This window comes from Euprymna scolopes, chromosome 17 (assembly GCF_053919585.1).
Source record: "Euprymna scolopes isolate OS-2025 chromosome 17, ASM5391958v1, whole genome shotgun sequence".
Taxonomy (NCBI): Eukaryota; Metazoa; Mollusca; class Cephalopoda; order Sepiida; family Sepiolidae; genus Euprymna; species Euprymna scolopes.
This window is the reverse complement of record NC_136498.1, coordinates 11,479,920-11,506,006: the sequence shown is the minus strand read 5'-3', so window position 1 is coordinate 11,506,006 and position 26,087 is coordinate 11,479,920. Positions and strand designations below refer to the sequence as shown.

Sequence of the window (26,087 nt, the reverse complement as noted above, 5' to 3'; positions counted from 1 at the left end):
TTTTTAAAACTTTATATAATCTTTTTTTTAATCTAATAGGATTGGTATATAGAAACTGATTATCATTTCAAGGAAATCATAAACGTATCTATCTATCTACCCATCTATCTATCTATCTATCTATCTATCTATCTCTTTCTCTCTCTGTATATATATATATATATATATATATATATATATATATATATATATATATATATATATATATTATTAGGACATTTAACTATCGAGCTTATTATATATCTAAATTACAACGAGCATTTCCTGTATTTTAATTAAACTAGTAATTTCACTGTTACATTAAAATACACTTAGCTCTTTAGACTATTCGTCTAATCTCCTTTAAATTATATATATATATATATATATATATATATATATATATATATATATATATATATATATATATACATGTATCTAAAGATATGTTTATTTATTTATAGAAATATTTTAGGCTACATATCTACACACATGTTTCTGGTGCGAATTCTTTAGAAAAACAGCTTCATCAAGCCGAATCTTTACTAGAAATCAAATATTAATTCTTTCATAAAAAAAGCTTCTTTTAATCGAAAACAAATAGAAAACGAAATAAAGATAATAAAGGGGAGTAGAAAAAAACAAAGAAACAAATAAACAAAAGATGTAGAGATAAAAGAAGGTAGAGAAAAGAGTTTGAGAATTAGGAGGAGTGGGAATGAGAAACTAATACAGTCGTAAATTTGGAAGGTATTTCTTATCTAAAATTCTATCAACTTACTTTGCCCTTTTCTTACCTTCAACATAGCAAGATGTTTGTCTTTATGTAGATAGTGTGGATTTTGGAATCGGTTTAACTAGACATTAGCTCGACTACCTTATTCCAAATCGCATTATGTTTACATTGCAGAAGATTGTGTAAATCTGAAGCACTACTGTCTGTAGGTAACAATATGTATCGCCACCTTAAAACGAAGGATTGGACTTCTAAGAGGATTTATAATAAGTTGTCAAATTAGATGTACAGCCATGTTCCAGTCTCTGCTGTTGAACCCTATATGACTAAGCTTACTATATATGTCCTGCTGATTCGATATTATATAGATTTTAAATTATCTTATTTCCGATGTTAATAAATGTTGGCCTAGGGGTTGAATATCAGACTGTGAAATCAAAGGTGACTTTGTAACTGGATTTAAATCCTTCAACTAATTATTATTCCCCAATCTAAAGATTGGGTGTAAGCATGGCTCTTTAGTGTATGTAGATACTAAAAATAAATATTTATATAAAAATAATCTATATTTGTAGTCATCGACATAAAGTCCTGTTTCGTTGTATCACAACTCATCAGTGCTCCCAAGCCAAGGATCGAACCTAGAACTGTCGTGTTGACAGTCGGCAACTCTACCTCTCGACCACGGAAGCGACGCCTGTAAATAACTCATCCGAATGTCTATTTAAACAAACATCCGTCCGCTACTTGTAAAGTGCTCAAACCGCCTGTTTGTAAATAAACCGCGAGCTTCGCAGTTTTCAGCCAAAGGCAAAAGTGGCGCGCGCGTTTTTGGATATCCAGCAAAGGCTTTGGGGGGGGGGCTCTCGAGAGGATTACTATGTTTTAGAATTTTTTATATACTCCCTAGATCATAATATCGACGATTTGCGAAAGGACGTCGTGTCTAAATTTATTTTGATCAACTTTTCTAAAATTCACGCTATTCTGTCGTTTTGCGTGTTTGTGTGTCTTTTTCGTATAGATAAAGCAAAACTCACAGATGCAAAGACGTCAGCGGCCTTTCATGTCGTGACGTCTTGAAAGCAATTAGCTTTGATCAATATCGGGAAAGCCCTTCATATCAGAAAATTGCTATTCATTTGAGAGTTTTTTTTAAGGGGCTTTGTTTCCCCAACATCGTGGGGAAACAAATGAAACGGCAGAAAGCTGAACTGGCCTTCAGCCAACGTTCGTTTCTGCACCTGCTAGTAAGTCAACTTTTTGATTGACATCATTAAATTTCAACGCGTTTCACTTCATAGGGTCTCATAGCGTAGCGGTAAAAAATCACGTTTTCTTTTACTTTCTTTTCCGCCTTCAGATTCGTCATGGGTTCGAGCCTCCCTCTTTACTAAAACTTTTTTTTTCTTTTACACCTCCCCGGGTATTCCCTGCTAGTATGTAATAAATGAATCTGTAAAGGATATCTGTAATAAAGCAAACCCTGTCAAAATAGGAAAGCCCTATCCGGTTAAAATGAGCCTTTGCCATGCCATAAAGAAGTCCTCCCCCACTTTATTTGCATTTTCAGTCATATTGATCTGATGATACAATAAATTTCTATGTAAATTTTATCTCTCATCTTTTATTTAAATTTATAAAAATAATATAGAAGGGTGTGTTTATGTGTGTGCGCGCGCGTGGGTGTCCGCGTGCGCGCGCGCGTGTGTGTGTGTGTGTAATTAGAGTTTATATATTTCAAATTTCATTTAGAAAGAATCAATTTCCAAAATAAAAATTTATTGTTTTAACCAGAGAATACAATGCTTAAAATAATTTCCTTAATCGACGGGTTAAGCAAATTATTTTAAGCATTATTTTTATTTTAATTATTACTAACCCTAACCCTAACCCTAACCCTAACTCTAATTGTATTTGCTATATTTAGTATATTGAGCAATTTTTATTTGGATGGGATTATGTTATATAAATATTACCTCCAATAATATTTTGGAAGAGTTGAAACTACTTCATTTGTAATTCTTTTCATTACCTTACTAAACGACCGTTGCTATTTATTTGAAGTGAGTCTATCAGCATTTTGTTTAATTTTCGATTTTGAGCGGTTGTTAATTCTCCTCATGAAGGGCGGCTGTTTTTTTTTTTGTTCTAACTTAACCGAGTGACACTAGGTTTGTTTTGAATTAACATCTCTAGTATTATATAAAAAGTCACTTTGTGTGTGTCTGTGGGTTCCTTCCTCGTAGGTTCCGAAACGGCTGAGCTTATCTTTTGCAAATTTCACAGAAAGGTAATTTATATGTCTGGCAATGTTCTTAGATATGTTTGGTACATAAATTCATCAAATAAATATGGAAAATCGAAAAAATGCGATCTTAAAAATAATCTTTATCTCTTATAGATAAAAAAGAAGAATTTTTACATGTGAATATTTTACGTTACACCAGCCAAGGAAAATAATAAAATCTCAGCAAATCATTTTCGAAAATCAAAAAATTTGATCTTAAAAATAGTCTTTCTCACTTATACATGAAAAATGATTTTTATAGGGGAATATTTTACATTATACCGGCCAAAGAAAATAAAAAAATCTCAGCAAATCATTTCTTCTTAAAAAAAACAACAGATTTATTATCATCTAGACAGATAACTCAGTAGTAGAACATTTTTTTTGTTCAATTGTCACCCCAAACAAGGCAAGTGCCACTTTGAAGTAGGGGGCTACTATCGGGGACATAATTTGCAGGGGCATTATGAAGGGAGATGAGTAGAAAGATGTTTTATTCACATTACACTTGAACTTCTGCATATCAGTACAGTTGGGAAAACAATATCTCGCAGTTCTGGGAAAGAAACTATTGGAGTAAAAGGCTTTCTTACACCTAGAGATCTCTACTGTAAAGGGGTAGGACTTAGTTGCATGTCGGGTTTGTCGGGGGTAGTCACTTCGAGGAGCATCTGGCATCAATTAAAATGAATGGCTCTCGTCTTGGGGAGGCCTCAAGTTTTGACAAGCTTCTGGGCTTGACCTTTACTCCTGATCTTAAATGGAATACATACATCAAATCTGTTGCCAAGGCCACTGGAAAAATGGTCGGATCCTTCTATCGATCCAGTAGATATCTCACTGCTGATGCAATTCTCTATCTATATAAGAGCCAGATACGTCCAAGGATGGAATACTGTTGCCACATATGGGCAGGAGCTGCTAGAAAAGACTTGTCCTGCCTTGATGGGGTTCAAAATAGACTTCGTGGCCTGGTGGGAGATGTCCTTTTCTCTTCCCTGCAACCTCTATCTCACAGAAGAGATGTTGCGAGTTTGTCTCTGCTTTATCATTATTTTCATGGAAAGTGTTCAACTGAGCTTCAATCTATGGTGCCCCCTCGCCAAACTTTCACAAGAAACACTCGACTAGCTGAAAACATTATCAATAATTTTCCACACTCTTTATCTGTGCATAAACCTAAACATAGATTCCATGATCAAAGCTTCTTTCTTAGAACTGCACGTCTGTGGAATTGTCTTCCGTTTTCCTGCTTTCCAGCTGTCTATAATATGGTTGTCTTCAAGTCCAACGTGAACAAGTTTCTGATGAGCCGTTCCACTTAAGTTAATAAATTTACCGAACTTCCATTACTATCGATTACTATATTGTCCTTTTGGCTACTGTACACTCTTTAACCCTTATCCTTGAGTGGCCTATCGGCCTTGATAAGTGGTGAAGCCTATGTAAAAAAAAAAGGTACAAGTGCTTGCAGTTCGGCAGAGCATTCACTATTAAAGTATTTGTAGAACAGAGAGAGAGAGATGCGACATTTCGTCGATGGGACAGAGGCTGAAGCCTAAATGACAGTTCAGGACCTATCAGGTTTGAACCCTGTCCAGGAGTGAGAGACAAGCAGCGGATGCACTGCCCAGATGTGACAACAGTACTCCATACATGGGTGAATGGTGGCCTTATAGAGGTACAGGATACTTTCAGGCATAAGTAATTTTCTGCCACGGTAGAGAGATCCCACCTTTTTTGCAGCAGCCTTGGCAATCCTCTCAATGTATCTATTCCAGTTCAGGTTCCTTGTAAACGTTAGGCCGAGGAGTTTAAAGGAAGTACTTTCAGGCAGTGTGTTCTTGGCCACTGTTATTTGTGGTAGAAAAGGTTTCTTGTAGTTATTGAAGGAAACAAGCTTAGTCTTGGTAGCATTGAATGTGACCATCCATTTTTGTCCCCATTCCACTACAGATTGAAGGTCATCCTCTAGTGTTTCTGCCATTTCCTTAGATACGTGTTCATTTGTTTTCCCCCATGCCTGTTATAGAGAGTGGTGTCATTAGCAAATATACCCATTTCCGAAACAATTTTATCAGTGAGGTCATTTATGAATATCAGGAATAATAAAGGTTCAAGGATAGACTCCTGGGGTACTCCCGCATTTATATCATATTGTTTGGATGTACGACCGTCGATGACAATTTGGATTTTTCTCTTACTTAAGAAGGATTTAATTACATTATGTATCCTTCCAGTGATACCATATGATCTAATTTTCCTTAGAAGACCATCGTGTCATACCCTGTCAAAAGCCTTAGATATATCAAGGGCTACTGCACTACTCTCCCCTGTTTTGTCCATTTTCATTTGACTACAGACCGAATGATCACCTGTTCAAGCTCTGGTGTATCTCACCATTTTATTTTATTATTTTCTGATGATTGAGTTCAATTTATAATAAAGGAAGAGGTACTTTTTAAAATCGCCGCAAATTATTTCTTCGTTTGCATATTTTAAATCTAAACATTAATCAGAAGTGACTTTTCAAGACATTCATCGTCAAGCCCAAATATCAGCTGACGTGATATTGTAAACAAACACAGACAGAATTTGATGAAGAGCATTATTATTTTTATTTTTCTTTCTTCATTTATTTTTCTTTGCGAATCAATCCACCGGGAAAATCATTCCTTATAATTTATAATAATCAATAGAGAATTCATTCTATAATAATACATACGCAATCTTCATGAATTAAAATATCATGCTTAAGTGTAGTGCATGACCGGGCAACGACGGCTAGTGCGCTCTTAAATAAATTTAAATACAAATAAGCTTATCCATGTAGACAGAAGAGCGACTTATATTGCATTTGGTAACGTTTATTTGCTGCATATTTGTTTGTTTTTGTTTATATTTTTGTTCATCTCTTTCTAGGTTCTATTAGTTACCGTAACAAATACCTAAACCTCATTCTTTTGTGACGTGCTGTACATTTAAATATAAACACAATTTCTTTGTAATTCGACAAACTTCTAAATGTTTTCTCCAAAATTCTGAGAATCTCATTTTCATCTATATTTTTCTTTTGTTTGCAAAGTGACAAAAAAAATACAATAAACCATTAATTATTTCAGAAGTTAAAGGTCAGACAACGACAGTGTCAAGCCGGCATCACCGAAATCGAAAACATTTGTGAGCAGTTAAAATCTCTTACTAATCAGCTATGAATCCTCTGAGATGTGGCATATAGACATTTATCAAATAGATGCGAGAAGTTTTACTAAAGGGAATAGGAAGGTGAACTCTAGAATATTTACTTTGTTTATCATAATTGACCAACGAAAAATATGAACTAGACTCGGTGAATGAATGCTGAGTCTGTGAATGGGATTTATAATCTATGGTTTTGTGGTCTTATGTTTTAAATGAATTACCGTATATTTTCTATATGTTTTACTTCTGTATTGTATGGAATTTTTTTTTTAAGATTTTGGAATGGGAAATTGTTCACTTTTTTCTGATTCTGATACCGATTAGGATACCCGAAGTGTTCTAATATTTCCAATTTCGATTCCTGATTCTGATTCCGTTATTCGTCCAATCATTAACACACACACACACACACACACACACACACACATATATATATATATATATATATATATATATATATATATATATATATATATATATATATATATATAAGTATTAATATAACATACGATGGTTTAAGTTTCTTCATGTCTATTCTTATTTTACAGGCTTTACGGGCCATGAACTATGAAGATGATGTGGAGACAGAACTGAAGAGAATACTGGCTGACCCTTACGAGTCAGTCAGTCTGCGAAGTCAAGCCTTCCTCACTCTGGACAAATATGCGAGGAAAGCAACAGTCAAGTTCCTCATCCAAGTTCTTCGTCAAGAACAGATTCAGCAACTTTCTACGTACATGGCAACTCACATCTTGAACGTCCTGGAATCGGAAGAGCCGACGTGGAAAGAGTAAGCCAAACTTAAAATTATTGTGAGAGTTTATTTTTTATGATTGATGGAAAGTTGTAATCGTTGTTGCCTTATATTTTTGATGGAATTTTAACTTCCGGTAAATATGATGCACTTTCCGTGAGAGTAATCATCATTCGCGATTTTTCCATTTCTTTTCGAATAAAAGGGGCATCTTGTATAAAATAATTTTATTGTTGTGGTATTTGGACGCATCATTCAGGCAAATCAGGATTCGTATGTCCAGAACAAGAATAAACTACTTTTAATTTAGACAAACTGTCATGCTGTATTTTTCTGCTGAAAACCTTTGTAACAATTGAAAAAGTCTCTTTTATAAAGGAATATTACAAAAAAAATGCAAATCAAATATTAAAAGGTTACAAGTTAAAAGAAAAAAATATGAATGTTTTTTTAATCGTGAATGTTTTTAAAGTAAGTGTTTGTATTCTTGTGTTATTATAAAAATGTATCAGAAATATATTAATGAGAAATAAATATATTAATAAATTAATTTCATTCCCAACACCTCAACCCGTTAATCTGAAGTATCTGAAATAAGGAAAATACTATTTAAAAACATTTACGATTTTAAAAATAGTAAAGAAATATTTTTATTATTTAAAGGATGTTTTCTTTCTTTTTATGATTGACTCGTATGAAAACAATACGACTTTCCAAGTTGTAACCAAATACTTTTTAATTCAAATAATTTTTTTTCTTTATGTTTTACTCGGATAAAAAAAATACGATTTTAAAAATTGTAAACAAATACTTTTTAATTTAAATGATTTTTTTCTTTATGTTTTACTCGGATAAAAAATACGATTTTAAAAATTATAAACAAATACTATTTAATTTAAATGATTTTTTTCTTTATATACTTTACTCGGATAAAAAAATACGATTTTCAAAATTATGAATAAATATTTTGAACTTATTTTCTTTTTAAAAAGATTTTTAGCAGAAAACAAACAGCATGCCAGTCCGTCTAAAATAAAATTGTTTCTTGTTGTTGACATAAGAATCCCAAGTTGCGTAAACGACGTGCCTAAATATCACACGAATAGAGAATCAGCAGGATCATTGTCTTGCCTTGTCGTTTATTTTCCCTGCCTTAATTTGTCGTACACAAATAGTTTCAGACTACTAAACAGCATCTCAGTGGCAATAAAGCTTAGATTTTGATGCACCGTCACGTTTTTACGTGAAACTATGTTGTCTTATGATTGAATTATGACTTTGTTTATTTATTTATTTGCATTTTCTAACTCGTACGTTAGATTTTATAACTAGAATATTGTTATAATCAATCTGTTTAGCTCTTTTCGATAGGCATTAAAATCTGCCTTCAAAGCAGAATGCGAGAAAAGGTTCTGCATGTTTTCATGTTATTTTTTATGTTAATCATTTGAGGTTAAAATCCATTTTGTATTATTCATATTACTCCTGTTTGAAGCTGTGCCGCTAAATCTAATGTAGGTTTGACTGTCTTCCTCCGAAGGATGAAGATTCATGGAAGTCTGAAATTCACAAGCGGTCCCAGTCGCATGTATATCCCATTTATGGGAAATGACAACATTAGGTTTTACAGTTCTTGCATGGAGGCGTCGACGTCCCCCTACATAAAGCGTCTTGTATTCCCAAATTGGTCCCCTATCTGGTATTCCACATAAGGCACTCATCTGGTACTGACCAGGCTCAACTTTGCTTACCTTCTGTAATCTTGCGAGAACTGTTTATCAATATGATTATACTCGTTTTCCTTATTTTGTACTTTAGTCCTCATATTAAATGAACGATGTTTCTGACAAAGAGGGAAGAATTGCTGGTTCCTAGGTCAGAATCTATTTCATCTTACACTTATCGTTAGCAAGTTTTCGATCTTAAAGTATCATTTTTTTAGCTTCTAACATCAAGTGGCTTCATGTCTTGTTTGGAGCTATTTTCATTAAAAAATGAGAAAAACACACTCGAAATGTATCAACATTATATGAATTATCAAAATCAAAATAAAATGGTCACCGAATTTGATTGGACGTCATGTGATTGCTAAAACAAACCCAGGTTTAAAGCTCTTAAATTTCATACTAGAATTGTCAGCAAGGACCCGTGGCGTAATGGATAAATACTTAGTAAATTTCAGTTGTAAGTGACACTTTTTTGGAGGATGAAAGTTCAATCTTAAGAATACAATTGCGAACTACTTAAGACTTCTACTCAACCCTGGTTGATCGAATGAGAACAAAAATTTAATAATGGGTTATATTTGACAAGTTACACCTGAAGTAAATCAGCTGGAACGTTGTGCGAATAACGTTTAAGAATAATCGAAATAATAAAAAACAGGAAATTTGCGATTGCTGTAATATTGATATTTGTTTCGGGTTTGCGTTTTACTGCCGTTTATTTTTTTTAAGATAATGAATGGAATCAAATCTTTATAAACAAACATTCACAAATCATAAGAATGAAATCAATCATCTGGACAAAAGAATAAAGATAAAATCGAATGGCAAATGTTTAAGTTTGTACTATCTTGTTTGTATTGCACACGGTTGCGTCCCTTTGTTTCTTTACAAACAAATGGCAAAATGTCCAGGATTTATCATAACAACCCCCTTCCCCCCTCTCCCTTCTCTCTCCCTCTCTCTCTATCTCTCTTTCTCTCTCTCTCTCTCTCTCTCTCTCTGTTCATCATCATCATCATCATCATCATCAGTTTAACGTCCATTTTACAGGCTAGCATTAAGAAATTGCTTTTCAAACTAACCAATCGCTGACCAGGCCTTTGAGAGACATTTCCTATTTCGATTTTGCTTTTGTATATTAGCTAATCTACATTTTCAACCTCAACAAGAAACGTTTCCCCTACGAAGTGAAATTCATACCTTAATTGTTTTACATCTACTAACCTCCTTTCAATGTCGCCATATCATTGAAGTTTATTCCTCTGCACACGTTAATATCCAGGATTTTCTGCTTTTTTTTCCGGTTTCTGTTTTACAGACGAAATGATGATAAAAGCAAAATATGCCCCTTCTGATTAATAATTATCTATTTCTACGATAACGTTAAAGCGTCTGTTCTTTAAGCTTATGTTAATAATGGCTTTCTCGTCTGCTTGACCATGTCTATTTATCCAGCCAAAATGATGAGAGAACCGGAAGTCAAAAAGAGCAGACAATCTTGACTATAAGCCTGCACACATCTTACTATACTGTTCATATTCAATCTTCCATATATCATTACACTGTGTAAACATGTTTGATAGGTTCTTCTCGTTGACAACATTTGTAACGCTATGATGGTTAGTAATAAAACAATATCCCTGAACTTACTACATCTATACATACCTCTTGCAATCGCACTAGCATCTACTCCACGTGTGCTCCAATGCTATCACCAAGTTAACTACATTTCTTGTCAACCCTGTTAGCTTCTTCATTCAGAGGAATTTTGTCCATATTTCAGTTATCCCTCTCTCTCCATAAATATTTTAATGAAGTGTATGACGGTGTAAAAGTTAAGATAAAGCCAAATGATTGAGTTATCTTTCTTGTTCTCCATACTTTGTTTCTTTTTTAGCTTATGTACAAACGATGGAGTGTTCAAGATTGCGCTGAGCAACTCTCTTTGTTGTCAGCACTAATCGTGTTGTGAAGAATGCATGTAATGAGACAATATCATTTCTTTTTTAAAAGCTGCATCATATCATTAAAATGTTAACGATTAAAGAAAACAAATGAAGCAGACATTTTTTTATTGCGTCTGTAAGAATTTTACGTTTAAAACAAATTGTCTATTTTTTTTCGGGGAAACTGTGTTAATCCGAAATACTCACGGATTTGAACATGTTACTTAATTAATCACACGTGACAACGAGAACAGCATTAAACTCAATATTGGTTTGTAATGTCATGAAATCCAGCTTCTCAAAAGGAAACACTCTAGAGTGGGACAAACATAACAATTGCCTCAATCTGGAAGAAATTCTTTATGACTGATAAAAAAGCCCAGAAATTTTTTTATAAATTTAGAATTAGTACAAATACCACACTTTGAATTGTTTACTATAATCAAACCACGCATTATCCATGCATGAATAAGATCCATCGCGACTCCTACTTGCAACCACGGTTATTTCTTTTAATTTCTTAATTGAAATATTGTTTTTTACTCCCCAGTCACTAATTCGCTATTTTTATTCGCTATTTCTATTCTTCTGCACACGTTGAATCAGACCCAAACAAGTAAAATCGAATCCATTAAAATGTTGTATACTTCATGAAAAAATATTTTATTTTTTGCAACATTAAAGAAATAAATGATGTTGTGCCATTATGTGTTTGCTTGGAATCCTCGTTTGAAAAAATGTTCTAAAAATTCATAGTAATCCGAAATACTCATACATTTGAAGATGTTAACCAATCGCATAATTTCTCTCATCATGAATGAAGAGGTAGACATGCAATTGTTTTGTAATGTTTTATTTTTAAATGGAATCCTCTTTATATGTGTTTTGTAGCTGGAGGCTTGTAGTCAGAAACATGTCCAACCAACGTTAGCATTGTTGCTGTGTCTCTTGATATTAAGCCAATTCCCATTCTTGTAAAGTTACTCCAAGGATGGTTCTTAAACATCTCATTTGAAAGATGGCATTATAGTCCATGTTTCACTTGCCTATATAGCAACATAAACTATCATTGCGTTATCCAACATTAAAAAGGTTAGTTATATAGTTACCTGTTTATTGTTGTTCTCACGTTCTGATTATTTCTTTATATATATATATATCAAAATTTTATTTTTTTCTGGCGATAATTGCATTTCAGTATGAGTTACTCCATCTTGAATTTTTATGAAGTTATCTCCCTTACAATTGTTCGTAGACAACTATTTTGGGCATAATAATTAAGTATAAACACACACACACGCGCGCGCGTATATATATATATATATATATATATATATATATATGTGGGTGGGAGGGGTGTAATTTTACCATATTTTTCCAATTCTAATGTCCAAACTGTTTCCATTTCTAATCTGAATGTTTTCAAAGTTGGTGTTGTCTTTTTACCTTTACTTTTGTATAATACGGGATTTTTTCCTCTTCTGACGAGAAGCATTAAGCTTTTAAATATCATGGCCTAAAGTGGTTTCACTCTTATTCGTCTTCCTTTAACACTAATGGAATTGATAGTGCAATAAACTTCCTGTGTAACTTTACATTTATTTCTAACTTATTTTACTGTTTGCTCCTCTTAACTGGGTAGAGCTTTTATCTTATCTAGATAGATTTGCCTTACAATTGAAAACTGATTTTTCCGCTTACTTTTTATTACGTATATATATATATATATATATATATATATATATATATATATATATATATATATATATATAAGGCTGACTGGGAAGCCATCAGGGAACTAATTAGAGATGCTCCATGGAAAAATATTTTCTCTCTCCCTGCTGAACAATGTGCAAACGAGACCACTGACTGGTTCAAAACTGCAATCGAAGCGCATGTTCCCATGCGGAAATTTTATAGTAAGCCCCACTCTCCCCAATGGTTTACGTCGACTTGTGCAACTGCCATTGCTCAAAAGCAGCATGCATACCGTAGGTTTAACCGACATCAGTCCAGTTCAAACAGACTGAAGTATATAGATGCTAGAAATAACGTTAAGAAAGAAATAGCGACAGCTAAGAGAGAATTTACGGAAACCACTAAAAAGCGCATCAAAGCACAAAAACTAGGAACTCGAGACTTCTGGAAAATCTACAACAGTGTAGTAAATAATTGGCAATCAACAATTCCCCCACTAACCAACAATCACGAGGTTGTCTCCTCAGCAACCGACAAGGCTAACATGCTTGCCAGTCGGTTTGCCTCAAACTCCACACTGGACCCTTCCAACCACCCCCTACCTGACTTTCCTATGCGGACAGACGCCACACTAGACGATCTGAAAACCACCCCTGCTCAGGTGCATGCTATCATAAAAAACCTTGACACCTCAAAAGCATGTGGACCCGATCTTATCCCAGCTGTGCTATTAAAAAAGTGCTCAGCCGAAGTAGCTCCAGTTCTCTCCAAACTCTACAACAAATGCCTTAATGAAGCTTGCTTTCCGGGCTGTTGGAAAACTGCTTCTGTTGTACCAGTATTCAAGAATTCTGGCGAAAGGACAGACCCATCAAATTATCGCCCCATTAGCCTCCTCCCACTTTTTGCCAAAATATTTGAGACCATAATTAACCATGCTCTAGTCCATCATCTTACAGATGCTAAACTACTGACTGACAAACAATATGGATTTAGACAAGCCCGTTCCACAGCAGACATCCTAACTGTGATCTCTAAACGTATATACCATTCACTGGACAAAGCGGGGGAGGGCAGAGTTGTAGCTCTAGATATATCTAAGGCTTTTGACAGGGTATGGCATGAGGGTCTCCTCAGTAAAATCAGATCATACGGTATCACTGGTAGAATACTTAACATAATTAAATCCTTCTTAGATAAGAGAAAAATCCAGGTTGTCCTCGACGGTCGTACATCTAAACAATATGATATAAATGCGGGGGTGCCCCAGGGTTCTATCCTTGGACCTCTATTGTTCCTGATATTCATAAATGACCTCCCCGACAACATTGCCTCTGAGATGGGTATATATGCTGATGACACTACACTCTATGGCAGGCACGACAGGAAGACGAATGAACACATTTCTAAAGAAATGGCAGAAACACTAGAGGAAGACCTCCAATTTGTGGTGGAATGGGGACAAAAGTGGTTGGTCGCGTTCAATGCTGCCAAGACTAAACTAGTTTCATTCAATAATTACAAGAAACCCTCTCTACCACCCATAGCAATGGCCAACGACTCTTTATCTGAGAGTCCATCTTTCAAACTCCTTGGCCTAACGTTCACAGGAAACATGAGTTGGAACAATTACATTGAAGGCATTGCCAGGGCCGCTGCAAGAAAGGTGGGCTATCTCTACCGTGCTAGAAAACTACTAACACCCGAAAGTATCCTGTACCTCTATAAGGCCACCATTCGCCCATGTATGGAGTATTGCTGCCACATCTGGGCTGGTGCATCTGCTACTAGTCTCTCGCTCCTTGACAAGGTTCAAAAGAGAGTCGAAAACCTGATAGGCCCTGAACTGGCATCTAAGCTTCAGCCTCTGTCCCATCGACGAAATGTTGCATCCCTCTGCCTTTTCTACAAGTATTTTAGTGGTGAATGCTCTGACGAACTGCAATCACTTGTGCCCCCACGATGTGAGCACCCTCGACAAACCCGACAGGCTGCTAAATCCCACCCCCACACTGTAGAGATCCCTAGATGTAAAAGATCTTTTTACTCCAATAGTTTCTTCCCCAGAACCGCTAGACTCTGGAATTCCATTCCAGGTCCCTGCTTCCCCAACAGTACTGACGTGCAGAAGTTCAAGTGTAACGTGAACCGACACCTTGCTGCCCAAATCCCTACATAGTACCCCAGTAGTTGTTTCCCCTGATAGTAGCCCCCTACACCAAAGTGGCAATTTGCCTTGTTTGGCGTGAAAATGTAATAAAAAAAAAATATATATATATATATATATATATATAAGAAATAAAAATTGCATCTTCCAGTTACGCGATTCCTTTGGAACTTACCTGTTGGATTGGAAGTTTTTAATTCGACCGTGTTTGGATTTTACCATTCTTGGATTTTTTACCCTTCATCGGACTATCCATTCATGTGCAATCTCTTTATCATTTTTTCTTTTACCTCCTATTCCCCTTACCTCACCCTTTTTTTAACCAAGCAAGATCTGTGACTTACTTTTGGTTTCATTAAATACTTTTACATGCAAAATCCGATCCCGCATTTTGCTAATTCCTGCCCTCTGATGAGAAGGAGAGTATTTCTTCGAAACTCCGCGGATTAAGGACTATCCACTTAACTTGTGCTTCCTTTTTAAAATTAAATATGTTTTTAACTCGTTTTCAAGATGTTTTTTAACATGTTTTATTAATCATTTGTTTATATATATATATATATATATATATATATATATATATATATATATATATATATATTGTGTTTTGTTTTTGTTGTGTTTGATTTTTGTAATAATTTCGAAATGATTATTTTGTTTCCATAGGCGACAAACCGTTTGGAAGGAGAGTTTGGCAGCTGAGGCGAAACCGATTCCTGCTTTGGTGGCCGGAGGCTTCGCCCGAGGAAAATCGAGTTATGTGGAAGTTTCCAAATCTTTCGTGTTTCCTTACACATCTTACAATATGGGGGGTCAGCTTGAAATGAGCTTTATCTATGACCCATCCAATTTGGTCCCAAAATCAATCACGTTTAAGGCGAAAGGACTTCTGGGAAATACTCACTATGAATTAATTGAGATCAGTTTTGAAGCTGAAGGTAAGTTTAAAATGTACTTATTTAAATAGCGGAAATTAATATTACGTAACCCAGGAGAATTATATATTCTTGTTAAATTAAAATCACGTTCTGAAATTCAAGAATGTATTCTATTTTAAGATATGCATTAAAAATTATTTGTTATATATATATATATATATATATATATATATATATATGTGTGTGTGTGTGTGTGTGTGTGTGTGTATTTCTGCAGAAATATATTTTTTTATAATGTATATCAATCCTTATTTAAGAAGCTCAATCTGATTGCAGAGCAATATAATGAATAAATAACAAAAGTTCAGGATGTTGACCATCTTATAATTTATTCTTTACTTCAGTTGACATTTACAATTCTTGACAGTATCTGTTTCGTAGCGCAAAATCAATCATTAATTATTATATAAATCAGTGAATCTATTGATTGATATAATAATTAAGTGATGAACTTTGGGATATATATATATATATATGTATATATATAGTGTCATTTATTCGCAATATATGTGTGTATATATATAATATTTGCATACATATATACATATGCATATACATAGACGTCCAGTTTTTTTTTGTTTTTTTACACAGTGATCACCACTTATCAAGGCCCGGAAGCCACTCAGGGATAAGGGTTATTGCAAGTACACTACGTTAGTGTGGAGATTTGATGAAGTGTTTACTTAAGGGGGCTCTTCATTAGGAATTTGTTAACATTGGACTTGAAGACTTCCAAGTTGTAGTCCGGTGGGAAGCAGGAAGACGGAACAGAGTTCCACAGGCGTGCAGTTCTAAGAAAGAAGCTTTGTTCATGGAATCCGCGTTTTGATTTAGGCACAGATAAAGAGTGGGGGAAATTTTTCACAGTGGATTCAGCTAGACGGGTGTTTTTGTGAAAGATTGGCGAGGGGGGACCAGAGATTGGAGTTCAGACGAGCACCTGCCATGGAAATAACGATAAAACAAGGATAGGCTCGCAACGTCTCTTCTGTGGGAGAGAGGTTGCAGGGTACAGAAAAGGGCATCCCCCACTAAGCCACAAAGTCTATTTTGTACTCTGTCAAGACAGGATAGGCTGTTTTCAGCAGCTCCTGCCCAGATATGGCAACAGTATTCCATCCTTGGACGTACTTGGCTTTTATATAGATAGAGAATTGCATCAGTAGTGAGATATCTTCTGGAGCGGTAGAACGATCCCACCATCTTTCCAGCGACCTTGGCAACAGACTTGATGTACGTGTTCCATTTCAGATCAGGAGTAAAGGTCAAACCCCAGAAGCTTGTCAAAACACGGGGACTCACCCAGACGAGAGCCATCCATCACAATTGATGCCAGATGGGGATCAGAGCGTTGATGATGTAAAGATAAGAGTTTGGTTTTGGATGCATTAAAGGTAACCAGCCACATCTTCCCCCACTGAACCATGCGCTCAGGATCAGAGGAGAGAGAATCAGAGAGAACTTTGTCATTTACAGCCTTTGATGTGTTGCCGTAGAGGGTCGTGTCATCAGCATAGATGTCAACGAATGATTTAAGTATGTGTTTAGGGAGGTCATTGATGTAGATCAGGAAGAGAGTTGGGCCTAGGATTAACCCCTGAGGGACTCCAGCATTTATATTGCAGGCCTCCGATTTTTGTCCATCAACCACTACTCTTATGAGCCTATCGGAGAGAAATGATTTAATGATTGAGAAAACATTTCCAGTTATACCGTAGCTGGAAATCTTGTGAAGTAGACCCTTATGCCATACCTTGTCTAAGGCCTTTGATATGTCAAGAGCAATTGCCCTAGAAAGGAAGCCTTTGTCAAGAGATTCACTAATCCTGTGGGATATAACCGTCAGCACATCTGCGGTAGATCTTGCAGAGCAGAAACCATATTGTGTGTCACGAAGAAGATTATTCCTGCTGAGGTGGTTGACTATTTCTCTATTTAATATGGATTCCAGCAACTTACTCATAACACACAGGAGACTTATTGGTCTGTACTGAGAGGGAGATGACTTATCACCTGAATTCTTAAATACAGGGCAAACTGATGAGGTCTTCCAGGGAGTCGGAAAGCACTTCTCCTTTAAGGCAGCGCTTAAATAGTTTCGTAAGTATGGGAGCAAGTTCTGGTTGAAGCTTTTTTAACACTATAATTGGGGTGCCATCAGGGCCAGTTGCTTTACTGGAATCTAGGTTCTTGATTAGCTTGGCAACCTCATGCACGGATATTTGTATGTTACCTAGCTTGTTCTGTGTTATAGGAGGAAATATGGGGAGTTGATGGCCTTCGTCGCATAGGGTAGAATTAGCTGCAAAGTTCTTTGCAAATAGTTTGGCCTTGTCTGACGCTGACGAGATGACCTCTGGTCCATTGATAATGGTTGGGATAGAATGCACATTTCTGTTCAGGATCCTATTTGTTATTTGCCAAGAATGTATGCATAAGATAAAAATCCAGAGTTTAGATAATAGTGTTCAATGATTAATAGAGCTATTTTTATTAATATTTATTTGTACAGACATTTAAAAGCTTCGCTACACTGGCATGACAGTGTTTCGATGTGTAGTTATTAATAACTAAGATCTCATCAGGTGTAAAGTTTGTCTTCATTTAGGTGTTCATATTGAACGGCCTCCTTGCTTTTCAATAAGAACAAGTCCATAAAAGACAGATATTTTGTCTATTTGTATATGAACACCTAAATTGAAAGACAAGCGGCAGATATTTTAGTTATCAATTACTACAGATTCCCTCGGAGAGATGATTGAAAATGAGTTAGATTCATATTTCTCAAAAAACTAAAGAATTTTTCAAGCTAAGTATTTATAAGTTTTTTTACAGATGGAATCAACTTACTCGTTCTTGTTATGAATAAAGATTTTTAAAAACACGAAGTTATCCATTTTCAAGATGGAATTTTAAATCGGGAAAAACTTTTGCACTAAATTTTTCTCTTTTTCTCTTTGTCTGTCTGTCTGTGCGTTCCACTTTTTCTACAGAAACTACTGGGCTCATCTCGAAAAATTCTGTATGTACCTATAGTACGATAATGTGCAGCGAACTAAGTATGATGGTATCTATTCGATGCACAGTTAGGATTAATAGGGATTAATAAGGGTAAGTCACCGCAATACCACATTTACTTCAGTAGTTTTCTCAGAAACTACTGGTTTTATATTTGGGACGCTAAAGAAAACAAAAGAAAAATATTAAACGGACTATTCTTAAAATTTTAATATTTGAATTTTAAGTTTGCTTAAAGAAACGAGATTTGCTCAAGATCTTGTAATGTATGTGGATGTTTCAAATTCCGATCATAAAACAGATGAGTATCGGCTGAAGAGAGCTTGACATGGGTATCAAAAACGGTCTCCTATTATCAGATTTGAAACCAACGGTACCGATAACTTATCTCATCTAAACTTTCTAAAAATAAAAATATAAATAATACGCTCTTGTTTTTGGAATTTGTTCCTCATAATACATAATATAGCTCTCTGCTGGAATACTTTTTTTCCAAAAATATAACTAAGTATATATATATATATATATATATATATATATATATATATATATATATATATATATATATATATATATATATATATATATATATAAGTAGATTGTAGTTTGCTTGAAGCATTGTTGAAGAAAATTATAAGGTAAAAATTAAAAGCCAAGAACAATGCGAGATTTTTTTTATATAGAGAGTAAAATTAAATGAAAACAAAAGAAATAAATTTCTTTTTTTGTTGTTTGTTTTTTCTTTTTCATACAAATTTTAACTCTAAACAACAGTAAATTTTTTTTTCCTGTTGTTTTCAATGGTGCTATAAATCTCAATATATTTCAGACCTATTAGTCCTTTTTCAAGAGAAGACAGCGGAAGAGTGTTCAAAATTGGAAAAGCAGTTACAGAGTTTGCCACGTGATACCGCGAAATATAGAACAAAAAATGACGTTAGGAGAACGTTAAAATAAATCAGTTGGTGTTTAAAATACTTGTTGCATTTGTGAATCAAGGGAGATGACTATTCAAGCAAGGGTTGAAGGGAGGCAACTCTGTGAGATTTTATTAATCTTTTAATTATTTTAAAACAATAATTTTTATTTTTTTTTATTTTTATTTTTTTTATATTATTATTTTAATTATTGTTTTTCTTATGTTTTAAACTTATATTATAAAAGCGGAGCTCAATTCCAGTCTATTGTTTAGTGTGGGAGTATTTTTTGAAATAATTAAAGATTCGAGAATACGAAGTTGACCTACGTTTCTTGAAGCAGCAAGAATGTTGATGTGAAAATCCGGTTCTGAATTAACGCAAGTGCGAATATGTTTATAGAACGACGAAGCAGTAGTGTTTAAATACTCTTTAATGTGGTGGTGAAGCAATCTGGTAGTGCTTCCAATGAAAGATGCACTGCATTTAGCGCATTGTAGGTCGTAAACAACATGGTTCTTAAAGCATAAACCTGTGTGTGAAATATAAAAAAAAATAAAAATTAATAAGTGGCGATGCCTATGTTAAAAAAAAAATAAAAGTACTGGGTCGAGGAAGAAAGATAAAGAAAATATAGGTAGTTAATGCTATGTTGTAAAGTTAATTTAAAGCACATGAAGACCTGGTCATCTGATTTTGGGGATTGAGCTATTATTTCATTTTATTTCGTAGTTTACGTTTAGGGTGAAAGGTGCTAGACAAAGCTGATGTGCATGACTATCATCATGCAACACAAGTAGACCATCAGCCGACTCCTCATCCATAGGAATGTGGCCTTGGGAATGCTCACCAGAGATGAGTGCATGGTCCCTTTCCATGTACGGCATGGCACTGCACACATCCGAATATTATACAACTAATGATAGAGCAGTCGCTCTAGTGCTACCTAAGAGTTAGGGCTCCTGTACTGTTAGCCAGAAACAGCAACCAGTAACTGTTAAACCGGTACCTTCCAACCTGTCAGAAAAGAGTAGCCCAGTCTAATCATGTTAGCATACATAGCAACCAAGCATCCCCAAAATGCCAAGCTTCAGGAAAAGGGAATGAAGCGGATACGGGATGGCATTCATTGCCCTAGTCAGAAAAAAGGCTAACCACTGGGTGTCTCAAATGAGTTCCTGTGATTGCACCTCTGCTCTTGGCTAATAGGAAAAACAGGAGAATGGAATCCGGGTGATAGACAGCACCTATCTATTCCTTAAGCAGTTTAGGTTTGCAAACCTGTGATTTGATCGAGTCACCAGTTCTAGAAAGGCTGTCGGCCAAGACATATGAGATCAGTGATACAGCTTTAACATCGGATTTTTTTTTATTATTATTATATTTTCACCCCAAACAAGGCACATTGCCACTTTGGTGTAGGGGGCTACTATCAGGGGTAACATCTACTGGGGTACTATGTGAGGATTTGGGCAGCAAGATGTCTGTTCACGTTACACTTGAACTTCTGCACGTCAGTACAGCTGAGGAAGCAAGGAGCTGGAATGGAATTCAAAAGTCTAGCGGTTCTGGGGAAGAAACTACTGGAGAAGAAAGATCTTTTACATCTAGGGATCTCTACTGTGTGGGTATGAGATTTAGCTGTCTGTCGGGTTTGTCGAGGGTGTTTACGTCGTGAGGGCACAAGTGCTTGCAGTTCATCAGAGCATTCTCCATTAAAATACTTGTAGAACAGGCAGAGGCATGCAACATTTCGTTGATGGGACAGAGGCTGAAGCTTAGATGCCAGTTCAGGGCCTATCAGATTGGCGACTCTCTTTTGAATCGTGTCTAGGAGCGAGAGACTAGTAGCAGATGCACCAGCCCAAATATGACAGCAATACTCCATACATGGGCGAATGGTGGCCTTATAGAAGTACACTTTCAGGTGTCAGTAGTTTTCTAGCACGGTAGAGAGAGCCTACCTTCTTTGCAGCGGCCCTGGCAATGCTTTCAACGTAATTGTTCGAACTCACGTTTCCTGTGAACATTAGGCCAAGGAGTTTGAAAGATGTACTCTCAGATAAAGTGTCGTTGGCCATTGCTATTTGTGGTAGAGAAGGTTTCTTGTAATTATTGACAGAAACTTGGTGGCATTGAACGTGACTATCCATTTTTGTCCCCATTTCACTACAGATTAGAGGTCATCCTCTAGTGTTTCTGCCATTTCTTTAGATATGTTTTCATTTAATTGTCTGTATTTTTTAAATGAGGTTGTATCAAAGTTTACAGTTACCCAAAGATGCTGAGTTCAATCCTGAACGAAGGCAGTGAAAAAGTAACATTCAAAACAGAGAATCAGCAGCTATGTTCCAGAGCCTAGCTGGAGTCCGAACACGGTACCCCCGTAATAATAATAAAGAGTTGGGTTCGAGACTCCTAACAAACGGTTCCTCAGGTCGATACAAAACATCTGATGAAGGTCGGAGGGCAAAACAGCCGAAACGTTGTGACGATAACAACCAAGATGAGGAAGTCAGTCTGACAATCTCAATCAATGTTTTCATTTGTTTTCTTGTCATGCCTGTTATAGAGTTTGGTGTCATCAGCATATATACCCATCTCAGAGGCAATTTTGTCGGGGAGGTCATTTATAAATATTAAATCACTTTTTCCATAGCTACCAACGTAATAGATGCACTGAGACGAAAGCTGCTTTCAGGAACGCCAGCAACCACTGTAAAAGAGTAATAAAAATGCAAGAGAGCTATATGCCCAATCTGTTAAATCCAAAGTAGCTGATCAGCGGCTTGGTTCGCACCAGTTTTGGCAAATAACAAATAGGATCCTGAACAGAAGTGTGCGTTCTATCCCAACCATTATCAATGGACCAGAGGTCATCTGGTCAACGTCAGACAAGGCCAAACTACTTGCCAAGAACTTGGCAGCTAATTCTACCCTATGCTACAAAGGCCATCAACTCCCCATATTTCCTCCTATAACACAGAATACGCTAGGTAACATACAAATATCTGTGCATGAGGTCGCCAAGCTAATCAAGAACCTTGATGCCAGTAAAGCAACTGGCTCTGACGGAATCCCAATTATAGTGTTAAAAAGGCTTCAACCAGAACTAGTGTCCATACTTAAAAAACTGTTTAAGCGTTGCCTTAAGGAGAAGTGCTTTCCAACACCCTGGAAAACCTCATCAGTATGACTTGTATTTAAGAACTCAGGTGATAAGTCTTCTCCCTCTCAGTACAGACCAATAAGTCTCCTGTGTGTCATGAGTAAGTTGCTGGAATCCATATTAAATAGAGAAATAGTCAACCACCTCAGCAGAAATAACCTTCTTAGTGATATGCAATATGGTTTTCGTTCTGCAAGATCTACCGCAGATGTGCTAACGGTTATGTCTCATAGGATTAGTAAATCTCTTGACAAAGGTTTCTTTTCTAGGGCAATTGCTCTTGACATATCAAAGGCCTTAGACAAGGTATGGCATAAAGGCCTACTTCACAAGATCTCCAGCTATGGTATTACTGAAAATGTTCTCTCTATCATTAAATCATTTCTCTCTGATAGGCTCATAAGAGTGTGGTTGATGGACAAAAATCAGAAACCTACAGTATTAATGCTGGAGTCTCTCAAGGGTTCATCCTGGGCCCAACTCTCTTTCGTATCTACATCAATGATCTCCCTGAACACATACTTAAATCATTTGTTGACATCTATGCTGATCACACAACCATCTACGGCAACACATCAAAGGCTGTAAATGGCAAAGCTCTCCCTGATTCTCTCTCCTCTGATCTCGAGTGTGTGGTTCAGTGGAGGAAGACGTGGCTGGTTACCTTTAATGCATCCAAAACCAAACTCTTATCTTTACATCATCAACGCTCTTATCCCCATCTGGCATCAATTGAAATGAATGGCTCTCGTCTAGGACATCTAGGATGTTTTAACAAGCTTCTGGGTTTGACCTTCACTCCTGATCTGAAATGGAGCACGTACATCAAGTCTGTTGCGAAGGTCGCTCTATCTATATAAAAGCCAAGTACGTCCAAAGATGGAATACTGTTGCCATATCTGGGCAGGAGCTGCTAAAAACAGCCTACCCTGCCTTGACAGAGTACAAAATAGACTTTGTGGCTTAGTTGGGGATGCCCTTTTCTCTTCCCTGCAACCGCTCTCCCACAGAAGAGACGTTGCAAGCCTATCTTTGTTTTATCGTTATTTCCATGGCAGGTGCTCGGCTGAACTCCAATCTCTGCCCCCCCTCGCCAATCTTTTATGAAAAACACCCGTCTAGCTGAATCCACTGTCAAAAACTTTCCCCACTCTTTATCTATGCCTAAATCAAAACGTAGATCCATGAACAAAGCTTCTTTTTAAGAACTGCACGCCTGTGAAACTCTGTTCCACCTGCCTGCTTCGCACCTGACTACAACTTGGATGTCTTCAAGTCCAACGTAAACAAATTCCCGATGAGCCGCCCCCTTAAGTAGACACGTTATTAAATCTCCACACTAACGTACTGTACTTACGATAACCCTCATCCCTGAGTGGCTTCCGGGCCTTGATAAGTGGTGACCACCTTGTAAAAAAAAAGGAGGGAGAGGGAAAAAGAGGAAGAAAGAAAGACGGTTGGAAAGAGAATGAGAGAGAGATCGAAGTTTTTATAAAAGAATATTACACACAATTAAACTTCTATCTTGTTTATTTTTATAGCCCCGGGCAACAACGGGTAGCCCTGCTTGTATGTGTACCTTATTGACTTACAGATGCCCGTGTAGTTTTTGTCCCCATCCAAATGATCAAAGAAAAACTATAGTTCATCAGAAATTCTAAGATTGAACCGGAATTATACTCAGCTAACGTACTTTCTAACTTCCGGCGTGTGTCTACCGGAAGTGGTGATAAAGCAAATCAGTTCGTTAGCTATTTTTCTTACACCTGTGCATGTATTCTTTTTTATTACGATTTTTTTTCCGATCAATCTTTTTTATTATATAATCATTGAAAAAATGGTTTTATTTTAATTAAGAATTATTGAAATTAGTTTTATTGTTAAAAATAATTATCGAAAACACTTTTTTCGTTCTTTGTTTTTTAATTATTGAAAAAATTTTTTGCTTTTAATCATTGGAAAATATATTGCGCTTTTTTTTTTAATTATTGAAATACTTATTGCGTCTTAAAAAAAGAATTATTGAAAACACGTTTTGCGCTTTTTAAAAAGTACTATTGAAAACACTTTTTTAAATCTTTTAAAACTATTTTGTAAATATTATTTATTGGATACCTCTTTTTGATGTCTGAAATTTTGTTATTTGGATTTCAATAATTCCATTTGTTATTTTGATTTCAAAATTTTTTATACTTTCATAAACATATATTTAATATATAAATTCAAATAAAAAACTTTTACTTTAAAAATTAATAAAAAAAATATTTTTATAATTTCATAAACACATTTCTTATAAAATTTCAAATAAAATAAACACTTTTATTTGTTTAATTTTGTTAATGAAAGTGTAAATAAAGACTAATTGTGTTATTTTAATCTGTATAATTTTGTTGATTTTTATTCTATATGCTTATATAATATTAATTGCTTCTATTGTATTTCAATAAATCGCTTCACAATAGAAATACCGAAGAACAATTAAAGTGAACAAATTTTCCTTATCGCTTCCTGTAGCATTCACGTCAGCATTTAGGAAGTACGTTAGCTGACTATAACTTCATATTATTTTGATTATTCATTCGACTGTTCTTATCTTAAGCGTTATTTCCCCACCGATACGGTCGACGTAAACTTACACTTTCTTCAGCAGTAGCTTGTTGAACTCGGGAATCTTTCCATCGAATCCAAGAATCTGCCAAACACGGGAATCTGCATGGAATTTTCAACGGAACCTTTAATTTTATCCATGGGGCTAGTATGTCCTCGTTTCGTCAGATATGACTGGGTGGAAATCATAAATAATTCGCAGTTGTATTTTTGAGTACTGCTCGCACTAAGGATTGAGCCTCCAGAGTAGTATAACTTATAATTGAAATTTACCAACAACATATTCGTTATGCCACAGGTAATTGCAAACAAAAGTTGGAGATTACATCGACCGAAACATTGTGAAAATTACACTCAAGATGAAAGCAGTAGTCCAAAGAATACAAATAATACGGTTATCGTTATCTAAAAATATTAAGAACCTAATACTGAATGGATCCATTTTCAGAATATCTTTCATAAAATTCTTCAAACTGGCTCGTTTTATATGTTCTTTGTATCGTGTTTTTCACAGGAATGGAAAAATTCATGCGGTCTCTCCACGAAACGCACGGCAAAGCATTGCTCCAAAGGCTGATGGGTATTTTACATTTCTTTAACGCACCACCAAAACAAGACGACGGAGACTTTACATTCTTCTTTGAGAAAAAGATTGTGGACGAACTGAAAGACATCCTTCAGATGGTCAATATTCCTGAAAGTTCAATGCCTACTGGATTCATTCACATTAAAGCGATGGGTAAGCAGTCTTTTATTTCTCTTCATGCAAATCAGACGATCATGCAAATTGTTTTAAAACTAGTATATTGTACGTATAATGTTTTAATAACAACATTATCAATATGGTATCTTTTCTGCTAGATCTACAGCAAATGTGCTAACAAGTATATCTCATAGGATTAGCGAATATCTCGACAAAGGTTTTATTTCTAGAGTAATT

At 35.5% G+C, this 26,087-nt stretch overlaps 1 protein-coding gene across 1 annotated transcript in view; it reads left to right on the top strand.

Annotated features, from left to right (window-relative positions):
* Positions 1-26,087, top strand: part of LOC145296661 (uncharacterized) — a 214,994-nt gene that overhangs the window by 71,980 nt on the left and 116,927 nt on the right. Inside the window, exons 13-15 of the mRNA XM_080142600.1 lie at positions 6,755-6,996; positions 15,165-15,436; positions 25,662-25,886. Coding sequence (XP_079998726.1) covers positions 6,755-6,996; positions 15,165-15,436; positions 25,662-25,886 — 739 coding nt within the window. The remainder of the gene's footprint in view (positions 1-6,754; positions 6,997-15,164; positions 15,437-25,661; positions 25,887-26,087) is intronic.